Raw genomic sequence first — 23,338 nt, forward strand, 5'->3', positions numbered from 1 at the left:
ACCCACCTGTGAGCAGGACCCAGTCGAGCCCGTTGCGCCACACACCCCCCCAAATTAAAAGTTCAATACAGAGATCAAACCCTAGCCACAAAAACTCAGTTTAAGCTTGGCATTCCTTTCCTCCTCCAAAAAGAGAGAACAGGTAAAAGAGGCTATGTGACATATTCCAGATTCTCTGATTTAAATTTTTTCCAGTCTTCACTGTCTGAAATGAAGTTTCACCATGATGAAGGCCATAGTACAGATGGTGCTTCACACATATCAATTTGTCCATGTCTTAGAGACAGGTAGCACCTGCGTGCAGGAAGCACCTGTGCATGGAAATACTGTAATCATCATTGCAATCTTTAGCACTAGTCAACAAAGGCAATCTGTTTCTTTTAGCTGGACTCTTCTTCCCCCAACTCACACTTTCTAAAAACAATTGAATCTCACATAAGCAAGTTTGCATGACACTGATTATGATGCGCTAATAAAATAAAGGAAGGTGACATTACACTATGTGGTAGCATGGATTTTTATCGGATTCAAGGGTAAAATTTATGAAAAAAAGTTTGTTACATGTGGTGTTATACTGGAGAATAAAGTTATTTTTTTCAGAAAGACGACGGCGGAAGTTTTTCATCTGATTTGGAACTGCAGTTTGATTACAGTAAATTAAACAAGGCAAAAGTTCCTCCTTGAAGTAAAAGTTGCACCTTTTAGTTTATCAAAGTTTTTATCAGAAGACCCAGAATAATAACTGAGATATTCGCAAACACGAGCAAAGAAACAAACAAATAAATGGGAAAAAAAATTAAATTAAAATGCAGAAATTAAAAAAAGAATTCTGAAAACACACAGACACACACACACACACACACACACACATTTTCGGAACCGCTTGTCCCATACGGGGTCGCGGGGAACCGGAGCCTACCCGGCAACACAGGGCGTAAGGCCAGAGGGGGAGGGGACACACCCAGGACGGGGATTCTAAAAACATAAATAACATATTGTTTATAGAATGAAAGTCAAATTTATCTACCGTGTTATAAAGCTCCTCCAGTCTGGAGAGGGTCAAGAAGCGGTGCATGCTGACCCCATTCTCAATCAGTAGCTTCACAAAGTCCACTCTGTCCAGCACCAATGCGTCCAACATGGCCTGCTCCAGGGATCCTACCTGCAAGCCAAGAAAAAAGGAAGGGAAATATCAGTACCCATCAAATGACATAGACTCTTCCGAATCCACACATGCACTTTCAGGGGCAACACCCTTTACTTGCCATTCTGAATTTGTCCTCCATCTGTATATCTCCTGGTACATGAATGTAGTCTGATATTATTATGGGAAGGACTGGAGTGTGCTATAACTGTCTGGTGCTTCCTGTTCTTTGTCAAACTTAATTTTACATGAAATGAAGGTAATAAAGGTTTTTGGACCAAACTAAAATACAAACGGAGAAAAAAGACTTTGTAACATCACTCAGCAAGGCACATTTGTGTTTTCCATTCAGTTTTGTCATCTTGAAAAACATGTGCTTCAAATAGAAACTACTCTGTAGAACAGAGAATTAATAATTTTTGTTTCCAGGGCAGGGGGGGTGCAGTGGTGCAGTGGGTTGGACCACAGTCCTGTTCTCCAGTGGGTCTGGGGTTTGAGTCCCGCTTGGGATGCCTTGCGACGGACTGGCGTCCCGTCCTGGGTGTGTCCCCTCCCTCTCCGGCCTTACGCCCTGTGTTACCGGGTAGGCTCCGGTTCCCCGCGACCCCGTATGGGACAAGCGGTTCAGAAAATGTGTGTGTGTGTGTGTGTGTGTGTGTGTGTGTGTGTGTTTGTTTCCAGGGCACCATTCTTTGCAGTTCTTGGGTGTCTATGGTGACAAACAGTCAGAAAGTGGTATGGTAAGACATTAATTTACCGGCCATTGCTGCCCGTAGATAAAAATCTGACTTCTGGCAATGTCCACCCTATTCCACGCCAAGGCCAGACTCAACTGGTCAGGAGCTGAAGCATTGGTTCCTATGAAGAAATAAAGTGGAGTGGAAAGAATTCAGAAAAAAAGTGACCGGTACTATCCAGATACTGTAGTCATTTTCACTTGGCATTATATTAAGAGTTTTGAAGGATCTGAAAAAAGTCATTTATCCACTATTGGTGGGAGTTTTGGAATTTGAGCTATGAAGACAAATATAAATGTGTATGAAATAAAGTATATACTTTATTTAATCTGCACGGTGAGAATGATTTGGTCATGGCTGAGAACACCTCACACAAGATTTCTGTACTTCACTTGGTTGCTTGACAGCCTACAACTGAAAACTCTGTCTTGGGGCTGTACTAATGAGAACAACCTAATGACCTTTCATATGCTTGTAACGCTACAATTTCATTTTTATGACATTTCTGCTTTTCTCTTGCCAGAACATCCCATCAGTTATAGAGAGCTCAGATCTGCTACACATATTACTGTGAAAGGCTCCCAGTTACAATACTGTATTGCTCATGTGTGAATATTTGTTAAAGAAGTATATTTGAATAAAGGCCCAACAATTTCCTGATTTTTTGGTGATAACTGTCCACCTTTACTGTTTATTTTATACTCTATTTTGATCACCTTTATCAAGGGTAACTCTGCCATTGCCAGTCCTAAGCCTGGATGAGAAAGGAGGAAGGTTGGGCGCAGGGTTAGCAACCCTTCCCTGTAAAAAAATGATCTCGCTGCAGAAACAAGTGCAATAAACTGAAATCAATCTCAGCGGAGGAATGCAGGGCAACTTTTGATGACGGCAGTGAACCAAACCCGAAAGCATGTTCAGCACCTGTTGCGACCACGTATTCTCAATGCAAAAAATGTTAGTTGAATGACGAATGTGACCAGCAGGTCACATTTTACGACTTCCTGACCAGAGACTTCCAAAGGGTGCCACCAAAGGGAAAGCACAAGCAGGGTTGACCACCGAAAACGTGGCTTTCCACCTTTCGAGAAGACCTCAAAATCATAAACATCGAATGGACAGATGCTGAGATCATTGCTGGCAACAGACCCCATTGGAGAACACCCGTTGCCCAATATGTCAACCGATGTGGGAGGAACTAACTTATCAAGGGTGCTAAGAATTGTGGAGGCAACAGTGAATAATAAAAATGTGAACTTTTTATGTTGTGAAAAGCATACAACCATTGAATTGTGAGCAAGGAGAATCAGTCAGTGGACAGGCAGGTTTATCAGACTAGCAGCATTAGAATCAGCTCTGAAAAGAAGTACACGGTGTGTCCAAAGGCAAAACAGACTTTCAGATTTGCAGATCTGTGACTACTGAGATTTTCTCTTTCAGTCAGTAAAAGTCTCCTTCAATTCAAGCTTCATATTGTTAAAATGACTTCGGCTGCCGTGCCCGAGGGATAGTTGGCTGAACATTTATTCTCCATGCCGGTCAGAAGGAGAAGATCTCTGTTATTCTAAATCCCTTGGCTCTGCTTGGCCAAAGGTGGCGCCACAGCCCGATGGACAGGCAGCACGCAGTGGGACCGCCACTATTTGAGCCAAGGTGTACAAGATAAACCCGGTGGGGGGTATCAACAATAATAAATATATTGGTAAGGACACAACCCCAGAAGGCCTCCTTCCTGCACCTCAGTCCTAAGGCAGCTGTCAGAAGTATTCTTTGCTGCAGAAAAATATTAGGAGGGATAGAGGCAAATGCCAGATCACAGCAAAGGATTCCACAGTGTCCTGGGTTCTCTGGGTACATCTCTTAGAGCCATGATGGATTTTAATAGTCATATGGGCTGAAAAGAGTAGAGATGAAGAGGGGGACCTTCAGGTACACTGTACCTTCACTTCATGTGTATATGTGAATGTAGATGGAAAGAGGTTTCAACAACATTTACATAGACAAAGAAAAGCTTTTTAAAGTTTGTGCAGAACCTTCCTCTGTCTCACAATATTTAAAAAGCATTTTTAAAACGCAGTGCGGTATGCAGTTCTCAAGGGAGGCTAAAGAGCTGACTGAAACCCATTACCTTTCAGAAGAGCAGTGAGGATGGCCAAGTCTATGTCCTGATGTCCCTCGGACCCCATTCTAAAAACTGTTATCTGGAATTGCAAAGGAAAAAACGCGATTCATCATACAACACATAACAAAACAGAATACTGGGTAACTGCTGTATCAACCAGAAAAATCACCCAGAATCCTCAGCTGAGAAAGATAGCACGTAAATATAGAGAGTGAATAAAATAACGTGGGTGGAGGCTGAACCACATTTATATTAAATTTATGCTATGCTGTGAAGATGAGTATTTTGAATGAAGTAAATATTATTTATTAAAGCTGCAACGAAATGAACCACAGGAGCCGAGCAGCTGTTCCGATAGCTGATTATGACTGCAGTGGTAATAATGATGATGATAGAAGTGTGTGTGGATTCAAAAGGCAGGTTCCTCTGCAGACTCTAACTGTGCTTTCACACAGAGCCATTGGAGAGAACAAGTAGCATCCAGAACAGTGGAAAACAATGAGATGCCAGAGCTTCTGTCGACTGAGCCCGAGGGCCATGGGTTCCCTGTGAATTAGGGTGCTTTCAAGAGTTCCATTTCCTCTTAGAATTTAGGCAGCAAAATGAACTAAATATTCAAAGGTCTGCTGGAGGAAAGGATTCAGAGAGAAAACCTTACTAATGTGACAGGGAGAAGTCTCCAGTCCTTAAGGCACACTGAGCACTGACATTCAGTGTTTGTCAATTTAAGCTCACTTGAAATAAAAGATTTTAACTGTACTGCTCTTTTGCTTAAAATAGGAGAATATCCAAAGGATAATATTTTTGGTTAATTATTTTTAGTCGGGGGGGGAGGGGGGGGGGGGTGCGGTGGTGCAGTGGTGCAGTGGGTTGGACCGGGTCCTGCTCTCTGGTGGGTCTAGGGTTGAGTCCTGCTTGGGGTGCCTTGCGATGGACTGGCATCCTGTCCTGTCATGAGTGTGTCCCCTCCCCCTTCAGCCTTACGCCCTGAGTTGCTGGGTTAGGCTCCGGTTCCCTGCGACCCTGTATGGGACAAGTGGTTCAGAAAGTGTGTGTGTGTGTGTGTGTGTGTGTGTGTGTGTGTGTGTGTGTGTGTGTGTGTGTGTGTATTTTTGGTCATAAATATGTCTTTCTGGGGGAATAAACGTCATTCATCCACATGCGTTGCCGAAGTGTTAAGAACATGTTATGAGATTGCAATATTGTTTCTGTTCATTCACCCATGCGGCTCACATTTAGTGTGATTAATAGCGTGTGTCTGAATAAAAAAGTACCCACACAAATTGGAAAGTGAGACAAGTAGATGTTTTGAGGGCATCCACACAAATCACACACACACACACACACTGTCTGAACCGCTTGCCCCATACGGGGTCGCGGGGAACCGGAGCCTAACCCGGCAACAAAGGGCGTAAGGCTGGAGGGGGAGGGGACACGCCCAGGACGGGACGCCAGTCCGCGGCAAGGCACCCCAAGCGGGACTCGAACCTCAGGCCAACCGGAGATCAAAACCAGGTCCAACCCACTGCGCCAACGCACCCCCCCTCCACACAAATCGAAATGGCTTTTTTAAAGTTTGTGGGACTTCATGTGTTTTGTGAGACTGTGCATCAGAATGTGTGTCTGGGTGTGTTTTTCCAAGGCTTTCTTTCTTCCTTTTGGCTGGACCACAAAGGACCCAGTATGTAATATTCTGACCTGTGCTCAGTGGAAATCCACATGAAAAGAAATCAATAACATTTAATTAAAAGACCTTCAGAGATCCACATGATCTCGATGATGTTCAAAGTCAATTTAAACTGAAAATGACTCACGGGGTGACTGAAGCATAACCACAATCCCCTCTGCATGATGCACTGCTCACTGTTCACACTTCATACTAACACTGCTTAGCTCTACTTATCCACAGGAATTGATACAATATTCATATTTCTAACTGAAGTTAAATGGTATCTGACAGATCCTTCATAAAATGCCATATCCTGGGATTCCAATTATGCCAAAAGTGAAAATGCAAAAAGGAATTTTTCCAATTTGAAAATGACAAGAGCTAATAAAAGATGACAAGATTATAACCAAAGAAAACAAGTGTAGGTAAAGTTTTACCCGTTACTATCAAAGAATGAATCACAAAATTCAGCTAATTGCAAGAACTTTTCCTTTTTACTGCAGTATCAAACTGCTCCACTTTCCACTGTCTAAGTGCTGAACAATATCTGCCATGTGCTTACACTTCCACTTTACTATCGTCTTTAGTCCTTTTGTTTATTGAAACTTGTCTGGGCCATGAACAAATTATGAAACTGAAAAGTAGTTTATTCTGTATTTGTGTTTGTACAAATTTCTGAAAAAAAAATTGTGGAATTAGAAGAAAGGTTTGGAATAAATTATTCACAGTATTCTGTCAGCCTACAAGTGCATGATGCTCCAGAGCCAACCGGTCCACTAAATCCACAGGGCACTTCAGCTGATCTTCATATCACAGTCATATTCATTAGTCACACCGCTTAACCTCTTAATTTTACCAATATAAAAAATTTTTTCTTGAAATGTCCAGAGACACCATAGTTTCAATATTTAGACCATGAAACAAATCAAACCAGAGGAATCTAACTGTGCCAAAAAAGATCAGAATGTACTCTCTTCTGTAATCCTTGACATTTCATGTAGTGCCAGGGCTCTTGGACGTGTTTGCTGTGTGTCCATATTGTTCAGGCCCTGAGACAAAGGAGAAGCATTACAGCCCCCCCAAGAGAGAAATGGGAGGGTTAAGGTACCTTGCGTCAAACTGCAATGTGACGCCACCTTCAGTGGTCCTTTCCAAGGGCATCTTCACATTTCATGTATGTCTGCCATGTCTCGCTGGGCATGCTCAGAATGAGAAAGTGCGCTTTCATGGACCGGATAAGCGCCGCAATCCAATTTATTCCGCTTCTCTCTGTTCAACCCCCATCCCTGTAGCAAAGCCCCTTGATGTTCTGGCCCCTCCGCAATCTATCATCTCAATGGACTTATGCATATGCATACTTCTGAATATGCACAAGTATGTTTTTTTCCCTCTTCACAACCCAGTTAAACTGAGAAAACATTATTCTACGTGTAATGTAAAATGTGTAGAACTAAACAAATGGTTTCTTCACTCTTTGCAGATTGTACAAAATGACACAACAATGCTGTATTGAACACAATTCACACTCTCCCCTTATTGTCAGTGTCCACACTAAAGCTCATCCCAGGTGACATAGTGTTTCCTGAGCTTCAGATTTTAATTTTTTATTCCTTGCACTGTATAATGCAAGTCACTTTATGCACATTACATCAGATAGACTAAATGTAAATTATCAGAATTAGATATTCAATCAGATACCTTACAGTGATCTAATTATTTGTATAACGGGATCATTTTTGCTGCAATCTAGGGTAAATAGGTTGACCAAGAGTTTTACAGCTGGAGGAATTCAAACCTGGGTCCTTTAAGTACGAGGCACAAGCTGTTGTCATTATTCTAGAAGCTGTTGTTTGACATATCTATTGAAGCGGAATATGAGAAGAATGATAAAGTATCACAAAAAGAGGAGAACATGGGCCAGAAGGTGCTCATCCAGAGGTGAAAATGAGTCTGAGGTGAAGAATAACCTTAGCAAAGATAATGGGACCTAAAGGAACTGACTACCGGGTCATGTGCTCAAGAAGAGAGTGGACTCTCGCCTACTCATGTTTTTGTTTCATACTTCATCACTGCAGTGAGAGTAACTGCCCACAGTGAGCGAAGATGAAATGGCAACTCATTTCTGTGAGCTGTGAATGCTGGGACATTTCTGTACCTCAGAATAACATAAAAAAATCAGTGTTACTCTTGGCCTCAACACATGTAGGCATTCTGTGCATTAGTTCCTTATCAAAAACCAGATGATGGAAAAAAGCTTACAAAAACAGCAATAATAATAATAATAATAAAAAGAATAATAATAATAATAACAATACGCAGAGGATCACATGATGGCACAGCAGGTTTGGCCGGTGCCTGCTGTGTGGCAGGTCTGGGGTTCGAGTCCCTCTTGGTGTGCCTTGAATGCACTGGTGTCCCATCCGGGGTGTTTCCTCTCCCCCTTTGACCCTGCGCCCTGTGTTTCTGGGATAGGCTCTGGCTCACCATGACCCTGCTCGGGACAAGCGGTTGCTTAGATTGGTTGGATAAAATAATCTGGGTGATTCACAACAGCTACATCCAGCAGGAGATCCCTGGGGGTGGAGATGGACGTGTGGCGCTTGAACTTTCTGCTCACTGCAGGTCCCTTACTGGTGATGGGATGCTGAGAATCCTGCAATATATTGCATGTCAATTCATTGCTGTCATATCGCCTCATCTGATTCAAAGGCCACATTAACAGTCAGCCTCTGGACATATCCCCATCACCTACAAACACCCCTGTTACTGCTGTTTAACCCTGATAAATATTTAAATTTTGAGTGCTTAAAATACACAGTACTGCATGGCCTAGTTGGGCTAAGAAAAGCCATTCATCTTAATTTAATTGGAGGAAATTTCCTGTCCCTGCCTCTCCTGGCGGCATGCTGTTATTGAAGGTGCTCGACCCAGTTCAGGGCTCTGCTGTTGTGTTGAAATCGTTTCTTTTTAGCCTAATTGCGTCAACACGTCCCTCGCGCGTAATTTAACTTTTTTTCTTCCTGGAAATCACTGGAGAAAGACACTGATACCGCAAATCGCAGCTGGCACATAGGTGCTGAAGAACATGATTATTATTTATGATACATGGTGATTACAGCTTATTGCTGTGGTTAGGATACGATAACAATTCCATGACTGCTGAAGGGCACTGAATGTTATTTCTGTACAATACTTTCCTTCTTCATCCTTCTACACCAAGTTCCCTGTGAACCATCTGAACCCATAGAGAAAGTATTCTAAGCTGAACACTTTGTCATGTTATGGTGATTCAGTTAAACAATTCTTAGATTTCTTCTCAAATCTTGAGGGAAGAATGATAAAGTATCACAAGAAGAGGAGAACATGGGCCAGAAGAATTGATGAAAAGAAAGCAAAATGCCTTAGGATATTTTAAATCACACATACATGCATCTGAGAAAACGCTGGAAAAGATGTTCATACACTGATGTATGTGTGTTTGTAATTTTCTTTGTGCTTTGTGTATATATGGATGGATGGTAAATATACTTCTATCTCCAGGCTGTTAAACTCTAACAGTCAAGCAGCATCAGAGTTCAACAACTCTTTGGTTTTCCTTAAATAGTTTTACCTGTTTCAGAACCTCTTGTCCCATACAGGGTCACAGGGAACCAGAGCCTACCCGGCAACACAGGGCATAAGGCCGGAGGGGGAGGGGACACACCCAGGACGGGACACCAGTCCATTGCAAGGCACCCCAAGCAGGACTCGAACCCCAGACCCCCTAGAGAGCAGGACCCTGGTCCAACCCACTGTGCCACCACGCCCCCGGTCATTCATCCATTCATCACATATGTAGTATTTAAAATGTTATAAGATGTTCTCTCTGATTCCTCATTATTGAAGTTTCCACCTGAAAAATGAATGGCAACCTGAATAAATTCTGCACCTCAAATTTCTGGTGTCGATCTTGGTTGTATGACCATCTCGGTTGGGTTCCACCTTAGGCACTGTCCTCAGCACATATGATTTGAGTGTGCAGTTTTGTAAGGAGATGCATAGTAATCAAATTCATACATCTTCAAATTACTGTAGAGCTGCACTATGACTCTCCGTATAAGAATTGGACTGAAAATTGAAATTGTGTCATATCACCAAATACATTACATTCATTGCCTGCAGTTTGTAGACAGAGATACACTTGTGACTGAAATAAAAAAAAAAAACCCAAAAAAAGCTGGCATTCCCTTTTCTCCTGAGATGTTTTCTCATTTTAACTGAAATGGGTGGGTTTTGCATTAATTTTGATTTTAAAAAAATGTTTGCAGTATTTTCATAATTGCAATTCTATAACCAAGCAAGTTGGAACATGGAATCACACACACACACACACTTTCAGAACCGCTTGTCCCACATGGGGAACCAGAGCCTACCCGGCAACACAGGGCGCGAGGCCAGAGGAGGAGGGGACACACCCAGGACGGGACACCAGTCCGTCATAAGGCACCCCAAGCGGGACTTGAACCCCAGACCCATGGGAAAGCAGGACTGCGGTCCAACCCACTGCACCACCACACTCCCCCCCAGAACATGGAATCATCTTCATTGAAATATCAGTTCTATTTTTCAATCAGAAGAAACAATGTACACTGCAGGTGAATAATGAATATGTGTGTTTTCACAGCTGTTCCACTCCGACACTCCAACTTCACTGCAAAAACGCAGATGTTTGTGTCCTGAAGGTAACCCTCACAGGTTGCTGTGTCACTCTCTGCACACCACCCGTCATGTCACGCAGCTGTGTAGAGAAATAAAATGACTGTTATAAAAAGACAGACAGGGAAAGTACTAGAAACTGGTGCCTGGAAAACATACAGGTAAAGATGTATAATAATTAGCCTATTTTTAAGAAAGTGTTATGTACGGCAAGAATTTCTTTTCATGTTCACAGCTTAGTAAGACTGTAAACATTGCATGTACCTGAAATTTTTTTTTTTTAAATTATTCAACTGATTCAGCTAAATGAGCCAAGCCAATATACAAACAGAATCAAGCATAGACTGTTTTAAACAAGCTCTGACAGATGAATAATTGCCCAATGAGGATTTGCATGGGCATTACATCAGCTTGTGGAAATCTGAACATCCTGCTAGGTATCCAGCCAAAGACTGATTAAATTCTGGTGTCTTACATTCTGTCTTATCTCAGAGGGTTTCAGATGGTGCACACTTAATGGTCTTCAAAAAATACAGGTTTAAAAACTGCCATGCTGCTAGATATTGAGCAAGAGGTGGCATGAAAAAGCCATTTAAGGACCTACCTTATCGTGCATTGTTTAAACATAAGCTTATCTGCTATTCACAGTTAACCTGAGAAAAAGGTGGGTATCGCTGCCAATAGACTACACTCATTTCATTCAGATAAGATTTATATCGTCTTCATGTGGAAGTGTATGGAAGAGAAATCGGTGATTTGATAACCTGACTTTGTGACAAATGTATCTCGGAAAAATAATTAGGTTGGCAAAGCAGATTAAAGTATTTCAAAACCAATTAGTCCAGAGGTCTGGAGTGGAAGCTCACGCAGAACGAGAGAGATTGCTGTTAACTACTTGACTAACCATTATCATGAGTGGTGTGAGCAGCTTTTACAAGGAAGCACCCATCATTTTACATGTATTTATTTAGCAATAAAAAGAGACTTCCAATGGATACTATGTAGTGGTATCAGCTCACACACCTTACTCACCAAGGTGACTTACAGTACTAGATACACTACTTACACTGGGTCACTCATCCATACATCAGTGGAACACACTCTCTCTCTCTGTCACTCACACAGTATGGGTGAACCTGAACAGCATGTCCTTGGACTGTGGGAGGAAACCAGAGCACCTGGAGGAAACCTTCACACATGGGGAGGACATGCAAACTCTACACAGACTGAACGGAGATCAAACTCAAGTCCACCACCCAGGCGCTGTGAGACAGAGTGCTACTCACTGTGCCAACATGCCACCCATCCAGTCATTATTAGCAAAAATTGATCCTGGTCGAATTCTTTTTCCACGTAAGGGAATAAACGTTCTTTCTTTAACAGTGAACTAGGATAAAGAAGTATGAAAAGGAATGGAAGTATTAAAGAAGTAAAGCACCTTTTGAAAGCCACTTTAACCAATCACTTCCATTAACTCTTTGTCAGGGTTGTGATGGTCTGGAGCCTGTCCAGGAATCACTGGGCATTTGGCCATAAGGGGTACAGTCCATTGCAACATTCTGTAGTCACAAAGACACACATTCACACACTATGGGCAACTCACACACACACATTTTCAGAACCGCTTGTCCCATACGGGGTCGCGGGGAACCGGAGCCTACCCGGCAACACAGGGCGTAGGGCCAGAGGGGGAGGGGACACACCCAGGACGGGACGCCAGTCCATTGCAAGGCACCCCAAGCAGGACTTGAACCCCAGACCCACCACACAGCAGGACTGTGGTCCAACCCACTGCAACTATAGGCAACTCATTGTTGTCTATTCTGAATCATGATGCAGTGTGCCGCTGCCCCACACTTCAGCACTTCTGTTCAGAGCTAAATATAAGTTTATATCTACAGGTTTGCTTAATAATGAAGAATCAAAACATCCATGCAAAAAGATTGGATTTACCTTCTCTTATAATTGCTCTGTTAATTGAATACATCTGCTTGCTCCATTTTAGGGAAAAAGAAATCAATAGTTATAAATGCCACATATGAAAAATTCCTTGAATTAGATGCAGATTTTTTTTTTCTGCTGTTTTATACAGTTCAAGCTATTTATTGAAAAGAGTTTATTCTGACTGATATCACACATTATATGAATGGCACCTATCATATCATGTAATAAATTATGTTGGATGAAAGCTTGCTCAAGATTTAGAGTGATTGTGACCAGCCCTTGCACCATGAAGTGTGTTTGGGAGCAGTCACACTACACACTGTGTTCATTTCCTTCCCAGCAGGCCTCCATGGTTCATGAGAAAAAAACAAATAAGCTGTGATCAGTAATCTCAGCAGCCGCTGAGAGAGCAGTTTCATAGCAAGCAAAGACCTCAGCATTTAGAACACAATGCAGTCCAAGGAACAGTTAATGGGAACAGCAAACAGCAGCATAATGAAATTGACAGATCTTCACAAAAAGACTGCTGATATAATTTTCTTTCACTATTTCAGATTTTAAATGCCATTATACCCAAAAGTATTTGTTACCAATAAATCTCTAATATGCAAGTCAGAGAAAGAAATAGGAAAGTTTAGTTATAGTTACAAAATAAATACAGGTGGTCCCTGACTTACGACGGGGATACGTTCTGTGAATCCCATCGTAAGTCAAAAATATCGTAAGTTGAAAACGCATTTAATACACCTAATACACACCTCTGCATGACAGACTGGAAGATGCAGATCGCTGCTGCTGCCCAGCATTGCGAGAGAATATCACACCGCATATTGTTTGCAGGGGGTGCAGTGGCACAGTGGGCTGGACCACAGTCCTGCTCTCCAGTGGGTCTGGGGTTCAAGTCCCGCTTGGGGTGCCTTGCGACGGACTGGCATCCTGTCCTGGGTGTGTCCCCTCTCCCTCTGGCCTCACACCCTGTGTTACCAGGTAGGCTCCGGTTCCCTGCGACCCCCCTTGGGACGAGTAGTTCTGACATATTGTTTGCAAAGGAAAAAAATCAGAATTCAAAGTGCAGTTTCTACCGAATGTCTATCTCCCGCTCACCATCGTAAGTTGAGGAGCATCTTTTGTCACATCCATTTGTTCAGCTGATGCTTTTCTCTAAAGTGACTTACAGTACTAAGGTACTTACACCTATTTACCCATTTATACAGCTGGGCAGATTGTTACTGGAGCAATTTAGGGTAAGTACCTTGCTCAAGGGTGCTACAGCTAGAGGTGAGGCTGGAACCTGTGAGCTTTAGGTCCAAAAGGAACAGATGGAACCACTACACTCCCAGCTTCCACTGTCATTGGGATACAGAATATTTATTCTCATGCACCTTAAAGGACAGACGTTTTGCTGGTTTTTGAAGCCTAGTCAGTGAAATCATTTCGTAAAGGTTGGTGCAAATGTGGGTGAGGACTCAGTAAATGTGTTACAGCATTTAGAAGTGTTGCTTCTTCTGTAACAGCAGCCTTTAGTGAGAACCTTATGTTGAACATTTGTTACTGTTCTTTAATGTGCTTTTTTGCATATCCTAATCCAGTCTGTGTCACCGATTCTCTGGGGCATTCAGGGAAAAAAGAGCATAATTTTTTTGTTCCTACAGTGCTTTTGCCCACCTTGTTGGTAATTTAAAGCTGAAGGGAGAATACACAGTCTCTGCAACTTCTAAAAATCCAACGATCTTTGTATGTTTATTTGATTTTATATTCAGTTTGGGATGCTTGACAAAATAAAGCACCCCGCCCTCATCCACCCCTGCCAGAATCTATTAGAGTCAAACTCCTGCCATAGAAGTAAGAGGTACCTGAAGACACCATATGTTAACACAATCGCTTTGTAATGGAAGTACATTTACATTTGCATTACATGTATTCAATTAGCAGATGCTTTTCTTCAAAGTGATGTACATCTCATAGAAAATACGATGTGTTCATTACATTAGGAGAAAGAGACATAGCTGCAGATGTGACTCTTAAGTAGAGTTAGTTTTCTTCACCATATAAATCAACGTTCATCACACGAGTAGCTGCGTAAAACTTTATCAGAATATCCATGAATCCAAATCACCTTCCTAGTAATAACTTTTTTTGAGATACATGTAAACATTTACATTACATTACAGGAGTAGCTGCGTAAATGTTTATCTGGGGATGATCTTAAAGTTATAGTGCAAGTATAACAATGAAAGTACACTGAGAATAAACATTGAGTTACATTCTATATCTTGAAATAACTAAAAAACAGACATTAAAAGGGAATATGTTCTTTCGTTGGTTTATATATCATAGAGGTAAAAATAAGATATTATTTTTAACATGGAACACACTGACTGGAAACCTTTTATTGAAAGCAGAGCAGTGAACACTTTACCCTCATAAATGTATAATCTATAGTAATTAAATGATCACTAAGCTGCTCCCATTCCCCGGGAACACTGTGCCACTGAAGGGAAGAGATTTGCATTGCGCAGTGCTTTGGGATGGCGTGAGAGGCTTCTCTGTTGACAGAGCTGACAGCTCCCTCAGGCCCTAATTGTACAGAGACAGGCTTTCCTGCTTCAGTGCCGGTGGCATCGCATGCGCCTTCCGCACCTTGTCATCAAACACCGCCATGAATGTAGGCAGGGCTACAAGTGGCACACCTTATTACGGCAGAACTAGGACTTAGCAACTTCCGACAAAAATTATCCAGATGAAAAGGCTTGACGGAGTGTTTCATTTTGCATTTCAGAGAATTTCCCCAATAGGAGTTCTGGGGCGCCAAGCTTACTGCTGCTTTTAATAAACAAGGATGCTCTTCATATAGACAGGAGAAAGAGGAAGTCAAAGGAGTACATGTTGGAGTTTGACTGCCTTGACTACACACCCCTTAGCTATCGGCATCACAGTGTCATAGTCTTCTTTGAGGTGTTTAAAACACACACACACACACTTTCTGAGCCGCTTGTCCCATACGGGGTCGCGGGGAACCGGAGCCTACCCGGCAACACAGGGCGTAAGGCCGGAGGGGGAGGGGACACACCCAGGACGGGACGCCAGTCCGTTGCAAGGCACCCCAAGCGGGACTTGAACCCCAGACCCACTGGAAAGCAGGACCATGGTCCAACCCACTGCGCCACCGCACCCCCCTGTTTAAAAAACAGTCTCGACCCACCTTGCCCTTACATCATTGTGGCAGCACAACAGTGCGTTTTGTGTGTGTGTGTCTGTCTGGGGTAACTTCATTAAATGTGTGTATAGTGTAAAATATTATAGAAATACAGCACCTAGCACAGCATTTTGTAGAAATGGCTGCCCAGAAAATGTTTTTATTATAGTACAGTCTAAAAGCTTAACATAGAACTGCATTATGGACTATTTTAAGGATTCTCCCCACTCAATAAATGTCATTTGTGCTTAGCAGTAAAAAAGAAGCTTAACTAATTAAAAAAAATAGTTTCAAAGCATACAACATGTGAAAATATAAACAACAAAATAACGCATATGCACAACACACAGAAATGTATTATTCAACTACATGAACCGAAAAAATTATCTGAATAATTAAACAAGACAGAGAGAAAGAAACACAACAAAACAAAGACTCATCAACTATGAAATATATTTTGTGATTTAATGTGAATAAAAACAGGGTTGTAAAATACATTTAAATGGAAAACAAATACTGGCTGCATGAGGACACTGATGTCATTGTAAGTGCAAATGTAAAAGACAATGAATATATCCAAAGACACTGTTTCATAAAAAACTGGGGGATTAAAGGGCGTCTTGAAAAAGTATCACATTTTACATAGTATGGTGCAGTAACTGGCTAAATTCTCTATTTAGACAGTAATTACTGAAATGTAAACCATGCTGTATTCAGAATGGATATATATTGTAGTTCTCCATGATGTAACAGATTATGTATTGAACTGAGAAATAGAAATATGTTATACCTAATGGCAAGATGGAGACGGCTGTTTTTAAGTGAGGAGTTGGTTTTTTTCCCAAAAATTTGTCATTATGCAAATTCATAGTCTACCTGGAACTTAACTATACCACATGTAACACATGAAACTATTCATACTTAGAGTATTGAATTTTCCAAAATCTCAGAAAAACTGTAATGTCACGTGGGAGTTTTTCCAGTAAGGCACAACATCCCACTCACCAGCTCCTTCTTCTTCATGCACTCCATAAGGATGATGAAGAGGTGCTGAGCCTGGGTCCGACTGTAGTTGAATGTCTTCTGGATGGTGACAAGAAGCTGGTCTCTCAAAGACTCATTAATAATCCTGAATGGTGACAAGTGTACAGGGTACAGGGTAGAGTTATGGGTGTTAGGATGACAGGGTGAGGGAAGGGATAGGAGACAGAAGGGAAAAAAAGAGGTCTAAAAAATGAAACACTTTTCAAACAGGAATCATTAAAAGCTGCATTTTCATCCTTCTCACAGAGATTCCCAGGCCTATATATGCTAATAGACAATGGCCATAGTTCATATGAGTTCTCAGTTGTTATGTAAAAGAATAACAGAATTCTGGTAGGACTTTTTGTGCTCGAAATGGATTTTATTTGCACTTTGATTGCTCACTGAAGCAAGTATTGACTTATCTGTCCAACGTACCCGCCTTCCTCCGAGTACTTGTGCCCAAATGCCAGGATGTCTGAAGCTCGGCCACTGCCATCACACACCACAACAGGCACAGGTGGCGTGTCCCTCAGGTACTCCAACACAATAGAGATGACATTGGGCCCACCCTCCACTATGAGTGCAACTACAGGTACCCCCTGCCCGATTCCTGCAGAAGACATGCGAGGAAATACTGTGAGATAGATACCACCCAATACCATCAACACTCAACACAGGGCTTCTTCAAAACACTCCTGCTCTTGAAACAGACCATGGAATAACTGGACCACAACATGAAAATAAACCCTTGGTGGCAGATCTTGATTGGAAAAAGCTCCAAAAAATAATGACAAGAATTTGTACAATTTTTTGAATGGTCAGATTGCAGCAACCAGAGTACTTCATGGATGCATAGAGATGACCAGACCATATCATAAACGTCTGGTCCAAAAGACATCTTACAGTGAATAAAAAGTCTGCACATCAGTGCTTACCTTTTATTACATTATCTCATGAGTAAGAAAAGTTCACAGTGAATAATTTAAAACTGACTTTGCATTCTAATTGATTAACATGTAAACTCAGAAAAAACTGGACTGTGTAGGTACAGTCATTATATTGGGTGTGAAAGGGGTCTAAATTGTTAACAGCAGTAATCAATGATCTATGATTTTTATTCCCACCAGGCACAAATGCAAATCCCATATTTTTCAGGTGAAACAGTTTGACAAAAAACTGGGGGAAAAAAAAAAACATATATATATAGTGAGGACGTTGAAGTCAATATGTCAACGGACTGTTTCAAATTAATCTTTGGAGCACTATAGTACGTGAACACTTTACATAACTAATCATCTAGGGACCACTGTGTGGATTTGGCTTTAGGAAGCTTTCACAGTCATTCGTCTCATTACAGAACCTCAGCAGTGCCAACACACTTATCTTTAACTGAAATAACCAACAGTAATGTACCTAAAATAGTCACAGGACATGTTTTATTACCTTGTTCGATATATTCCTGGGAAAGCGTATCATGAATATATCATGAATGCTGTAACATTTTGAAAATTAAACTGAGCCAAATAATTACTTTTGCATAACCCTAAAGATTGTAAGGAAGTATCGTTTCGTCGCACAACCTAAGCACACAATTTTAAATAGGTACTGCCAGCCACAGCCTCACATGACACTTATCGACACCTGCAGTCTCACTAAGATTCTCTAATGCCGCCCCATCATTCGTTCCTGGTGTAATTGGACAGCAGCACGTACACAGTTTTCCTGTGATTCTACAGAAATGTCCCAGCCAAAAACACCCACTTTGGCATAAATAATTCACTTTGGTGGCAGCTGGAACAAGGTGGGCTGCATCACTTCTAACATGTGCTGTCATTGTGCCTCAGAACACATGGTTATATAAACGGGACTATTCTGGTTCTTACCCACTTCAAAGTTGCGTCATCCTTGAGCCTAGTAACTGGGGTAAAAAGCTCCTGCTCATGGAGGTGAACCTGAGTAATATTTATTTTTCTTTCCCTCTGTATATTTCATCTGTCTGTCCATCATGGTACAGGGACTGTAAAAAATGTGTAATTTTTCTGGTGGTAGTAAGAGCACCTAGGTACTGTACAGTTTTCACAGGGGTGGATAATCAGGAAGCACACAAATAAGCTGACAATTTCCATCAACATGGTTAACAAATCATACCCACATATCAACATCATAACCACTGATCAGTGCTGCTCTCCTACTCTTTATGGGTGCCTCGATATCCGTATATATACAATAAATTTCTGGAATTTCTGTTTCCATTTACTGAAATATTGTGACTGCTACTCTAAACATGGACCTTGATTTATGCTCGGTGAGAACGAGAACGGATCCATGAAATTTCAAGGAAGGTATCGAATGTGCTCTTTAAAAGCAGCCTATACAGGTATTTTAGTCACGAAAGAACATGAATGACTGACGTAGAAACAATACATGATTTTCAGTAAACCCTTGCTTCTATATTTAGATTAGGAATAAGAAGCAGATAAGCAGACACATGTAACAGGATTAAACAAATCTATTTATGCATGGAATGACTCATTAGAAAGACACTCGGGCTGGAGCACAAATGCTTACTTGTAATACTCTTGTATCACCAAATGCTGCCTGTGTACTAACGTAACACCAAATGTACCCACAAAGCAGTGATGACTATCATCATAATGAATGCTACTTTTTCTTCTTTCTGGAGGAGTTGGAACATTAAAACTAATGGTTATATCAATTTCATGATCACCAACTAATCATGCCTTTACTTCACTTATCATCTTTTGTTTCGTTAACAGCAAATTTACCTTCAGTTAATGTTCCATGAAGGAAGTGTCCATAAAAATAGACTCATTAAGAAAATGAAATCCAACTTTTTGTGTTGGGGATGATTGAAAGCTATATAACTTTTGACATTTATGAAGGGTCTAAAAGCGCATATCTTTTGGGCCACTTCTTTCAGGATTTTGTTACTGCTCTACAAACTTACATTTAAATGTATTTCTTTAGCAGATGCTTTTCTCCAAAGCAACTTCCACTAAACTCTATGTAGTTGTCACGCCCCCCACAATTGCGCAACAGGAAACACCTGCTTCGAATTAGCAAGCACAAGCTTAAAAAGGGGCTGCAGAACACAGGCCGATGTGGAACCTTGTTCAGCCTTATTGATCACTTATGCTCCTCGAGCCTCGTTCCTCGCTCCCTGTCCTGCTCCTCGTCTCCGACTCACTGGTTTGCCTGATCACTCGCCTGTTTCTTGGATTACGGTTCTTGGATTTGCCCCTTTGGATTCTGTTTGTACATCGGTGACCCTTTGCCTGTTCCCTGACGATGTCTACTGAACCGCCCCTTGACCAAGCTTCTTGTGCCCCGCACTTGGGTCTGACGCAACCGTACCGGGGAATAACATAACAGTAGTGTTATCAGCCCACACACCTTATTCACCAAGGTGACTTTCACTGTTAGATACACTACTTACACTGGGTCATCCATCCATACATCAGTTGAACACACTCTCTTTGTCACACACACACACTATGGGTGAACTTGAACTTGCATTGAATCAGCTTTCACAATCACCACATTATTTCCTAATAGTCTATAGGTTGTCACTTGTGTAGTGTGAACAGTAAAACTGGCAGTATTGAGGAAACTGTTTCTGCTTTGAGAACTGCATGTCTGTATGTATAACTCTTCGTCTGTTCTGTATAATCCAAGATGTTGAGAGAAATTCATCTGCTATATGAATAAATGTAAACGTCAATGTAAAAGTCATAAACCCAGATGCTGTACAAATACAGTATTCCTTTGCTCTGTTAAAAAAAAAAAGTCAGTCTTTAGAAGGAATTTATGGTGACAACTTTTTAGGATTTGTAGAGAAAAGTACTTGACCTGTTTTTTATGTGCATAAAACCTCCTGTCTAATATAAGTGTGCTGTGTATCAACTGTGTCATTTTAAGACTGGTAGCTATCATTCTAAGATGGACAGGTGTCATTTTAGGGCTGGCAGGGACGCATTTTGAATCTGGGAGGTAAAATCAAAACCAACTGCCAGAATTATTGGATAGGAACAATTTAATAGATTCAGTACTGAGGAGGGAAAAAAAAACAGACTAAACATGTGTAGGCATTGGATTTTGCATTATTTTTAAAAAAATTTAGTCTTAATTAGATGGAATCATTCAGGCAGTACTATGTAACCCTGTTGTCAAAAACCTTCTACGAATGTATTGCTGATATTTTTTCAAGATTGACTGTAAATTTAAATTGGGGTTGCTCTGAAATATTCATATTAATGAGCTGTAGTCTAAAAGGCTTTAATAATAATATAAAATTGTTTAAAAAAATTAAGAACATCAATGGGATGGATTTCATCCAAAACATAACAGCTGGGGATAGCTGATAGAGTAGTGGTTAGCCCTGCAGCCTTTGGATCCAAAGGTTTGAGGTTTGAGGTTTGATTCTCCACCTCTGGCTGTAGTACCCTTAAGCAAGGAACTTACTCTAAATTGTTCCAATAAAATCACTCAACTGTACAAATCGGAACATAATTACAGCTATACTAATGCTGTAAGTGGCTTTGGAAAAAAGCATCAGGTTAATGTAAAAATAACCCATTACTACTGGAGCTATTAATTCAAGTTCCTATGACAGCTGTACATTATACCAAAATATTGAAAAATGCAGATTTTATTAATAAAAGAGTGAAGCAATTGCAGTCCTTAATATAACAATTAAAAAATTAATACTTAGGAGGACTCCACATTGTAAAAACACTGTACAGTCAAACCTTGGGTTTAACTTTCGCGGATTTGATTATTTGCGAGTTTGCCATCAATAATTAAATGGGGTTTTGTGGGCTGCTGTGGAAAATCGCAGACAATGTGCATAGACTAGAAAATGTAAAGAAAATTTTAAAAAGTTTAGTAAGTCATAAATGCATAAAATATACGTATTTTTAATCAATTTTATCATTTACAATCATAAATATATACACAAATTTATTATAAAATAATAAATTTTGTAAAAAGTGTGCTAAAGAACTGCGGACTACGCACTCTGTTTGGGTATGGCCAACATATGACAACAATACTGTTGCAGTGCAGTGTATTGTTTTACTTTTTTGTGTATTAAACAGGGTCAACAGTATTAAGAGTTAAGGTTTGGGGGGCCTAGAGATATTCATGGTTTTTCCACTTTTGCGGGGGCCAGCTGTGTATTTAAAGTACTTAGAAATACTAGTATGGTGATGTGCTTATAACTTCACACTGCTTATAGTATAAGTGAGACAATAGTCTATGCAGAATATCTTGAAAATATATATCTTGAAACACAGCAAACAATAAATCTCATGTTCATTAAAACATGGTATACATCATAATAATCTGGTGTCTTATTTTTTGCCTTGTGTTTCTCAGTGTTATCCCTTCTGCAGCAGTCAGACAAAAAATGTGTATGTCCTTCACTGGAAAAAACTGAGAAGAAGGAGAAAGCTGGAAGAATGAAAGACGGAGGATATGGAGGGAGTGGAGTAGAGGATGTGGACAATGCACATGCTGCGTTCAGAGGTGGAGCAAATGGCTTGGAAGGGGAGATGCTGATGATGGCAAGCAAACGTCCCTTTGCCTTCCCAGCCCCCATTTTATATCCTCAGGCATAGGATGACAAAGGGAAGCCCACAGGCCACATGAGCAGATGGTCAGATTGTTAGCTCTCCTCCTGCTACCTGCTGTTGTCCCACCCGCTGATATATTTCTATAACTGCACTCACACTAAAGACCCAAGGAATGTGGACACGACGCTGGTCATAAAATTGACAGTTTTAACAATGTCAGATATTGTGCATTGCGATTGCCGGAACACATTTTTTTATCTGCTATGAGACCCATGAAAATAAAAATTGTTCAATTTCATGGTCAAACACTGAAGAACAAAAAAATCCCCAAGAGTTACGAGATAAAAAATGGAACTGAGCAACGTTGTTTATGCATGTGACTGTGGTAGTCACATAGTATGCATACTGCATGTGTTTTGGGAGGGAGCCTTTTGTACTGAAAATCTGGATGATTTTCATGCAAATCCAGTGCAAATGTTTTTTGTCTTAATGAGTTTTTTCTTAATGAGGATATACTTTATCTTCCATCCCAAGCACTCCCCTGTCCGTGTCGGGAACACAAACATTACAGAGAGGTACCCCAAAGCCTCTGGCACTTGTCATTACTCTTCTGGCTCAGTGGCTATTCTGATGCTGTTATGCATACAGAAATCACAGCAAACTTTATTACAGCTTCTTCAAAGAGGTTCATACACAACACTGTGGTGTAATACAGTATATCTTCATTTCAGCAGAGAACCATACAAAAAACATTACAGTACAGTTTTTTTCAAATAGATTAATAAGCAATCAATTAAATTCTACAATGTGTACCTTCAGTTAAAACTTCATTTCCTCATTCAAATTATTCTAGTACACATTGGAATAACTGAAATGTACTTAATAGCTACACTGCGTGATCATAAAGAGAAACAAAAAATCTTTTGACTTCTTTTGAATCTGTCAAGTTCATTGCCTTGGTAATACATTTATCATGATCCACACCGAAATTGTAACCCTGTCATTGAATTGGTTAAATGTCTGTGGTGAGTTACACTATGTTTTTAAGTAAATATGTTAAGGTATATTTGGGTAAATTTATGTTAACACTATGCCCAAAAGAATGAGTTTCAGAAGACAAAACAGCAGCACTCACTGAGTTTATACGAATAACTGATAATCTTAGTCTAGATACACTGCTTTGTGAGCTGAGTTTAGAAGCAGGTACACTAATT

At 40.7% G+C, this 23,338-nt stretch overlaps 1 protein-coding gene across 4 annotated transcripts in view; it reads right to left on the minus strand.

Moving 5' to 3' along the window:
* Window positions 1-23,338, minus strand: part of trpm3 (transient receptor potential cation channel, subfamily M, member 3) — a 163,420-nt gene that overhangs the window by 25,442 nt on the left and 114,640 nt on the right. For all 4 annotated transcript variants that reach the window (XM_018760070.1, XM_018760069.1, XM_018760072.1 and 1 more), the window contains exons 7-11: window positions 16,966-17,140; window positions 16,510-16,633; window positions 4,007-4,079; window positions 1,902-2,002; window positions 1,028-1,162 (exon numbers count right to left, since the gene is read on the minus strand). In XM_018760070.1, the coding sequence (XP_018615586.1) occupies window positions 1,028-1,162; window positions 1,902-2,002; window positions 4,007-4,079; window positions 16,510-16,633; window positions 16,966-17,140 (608 nt within the window). The remainder of the gene's footprint in view (window positions 1-1,027; window positions 1,163-1,901; window positions 2,003-4,006; window positions 4,080-16,509; window positions 16,634-16,965; window positions 17,141-23,338) is intronic.

Source organism: Scleropages formosus, chromosome 17 (assembly GCF_900964775.1).
Source record: "Scleropages formosus chromosome 17, fSclFor1.1, whole genome shotgun sequence".
Classification (NCBI taxonomy): domain Eukaryota; kingdom Metazoa; phylum Chordata; class Actinopteri; order Osteoglossiformes; family Osteoglossidae; genus Scleropages; species Scleropages formosus.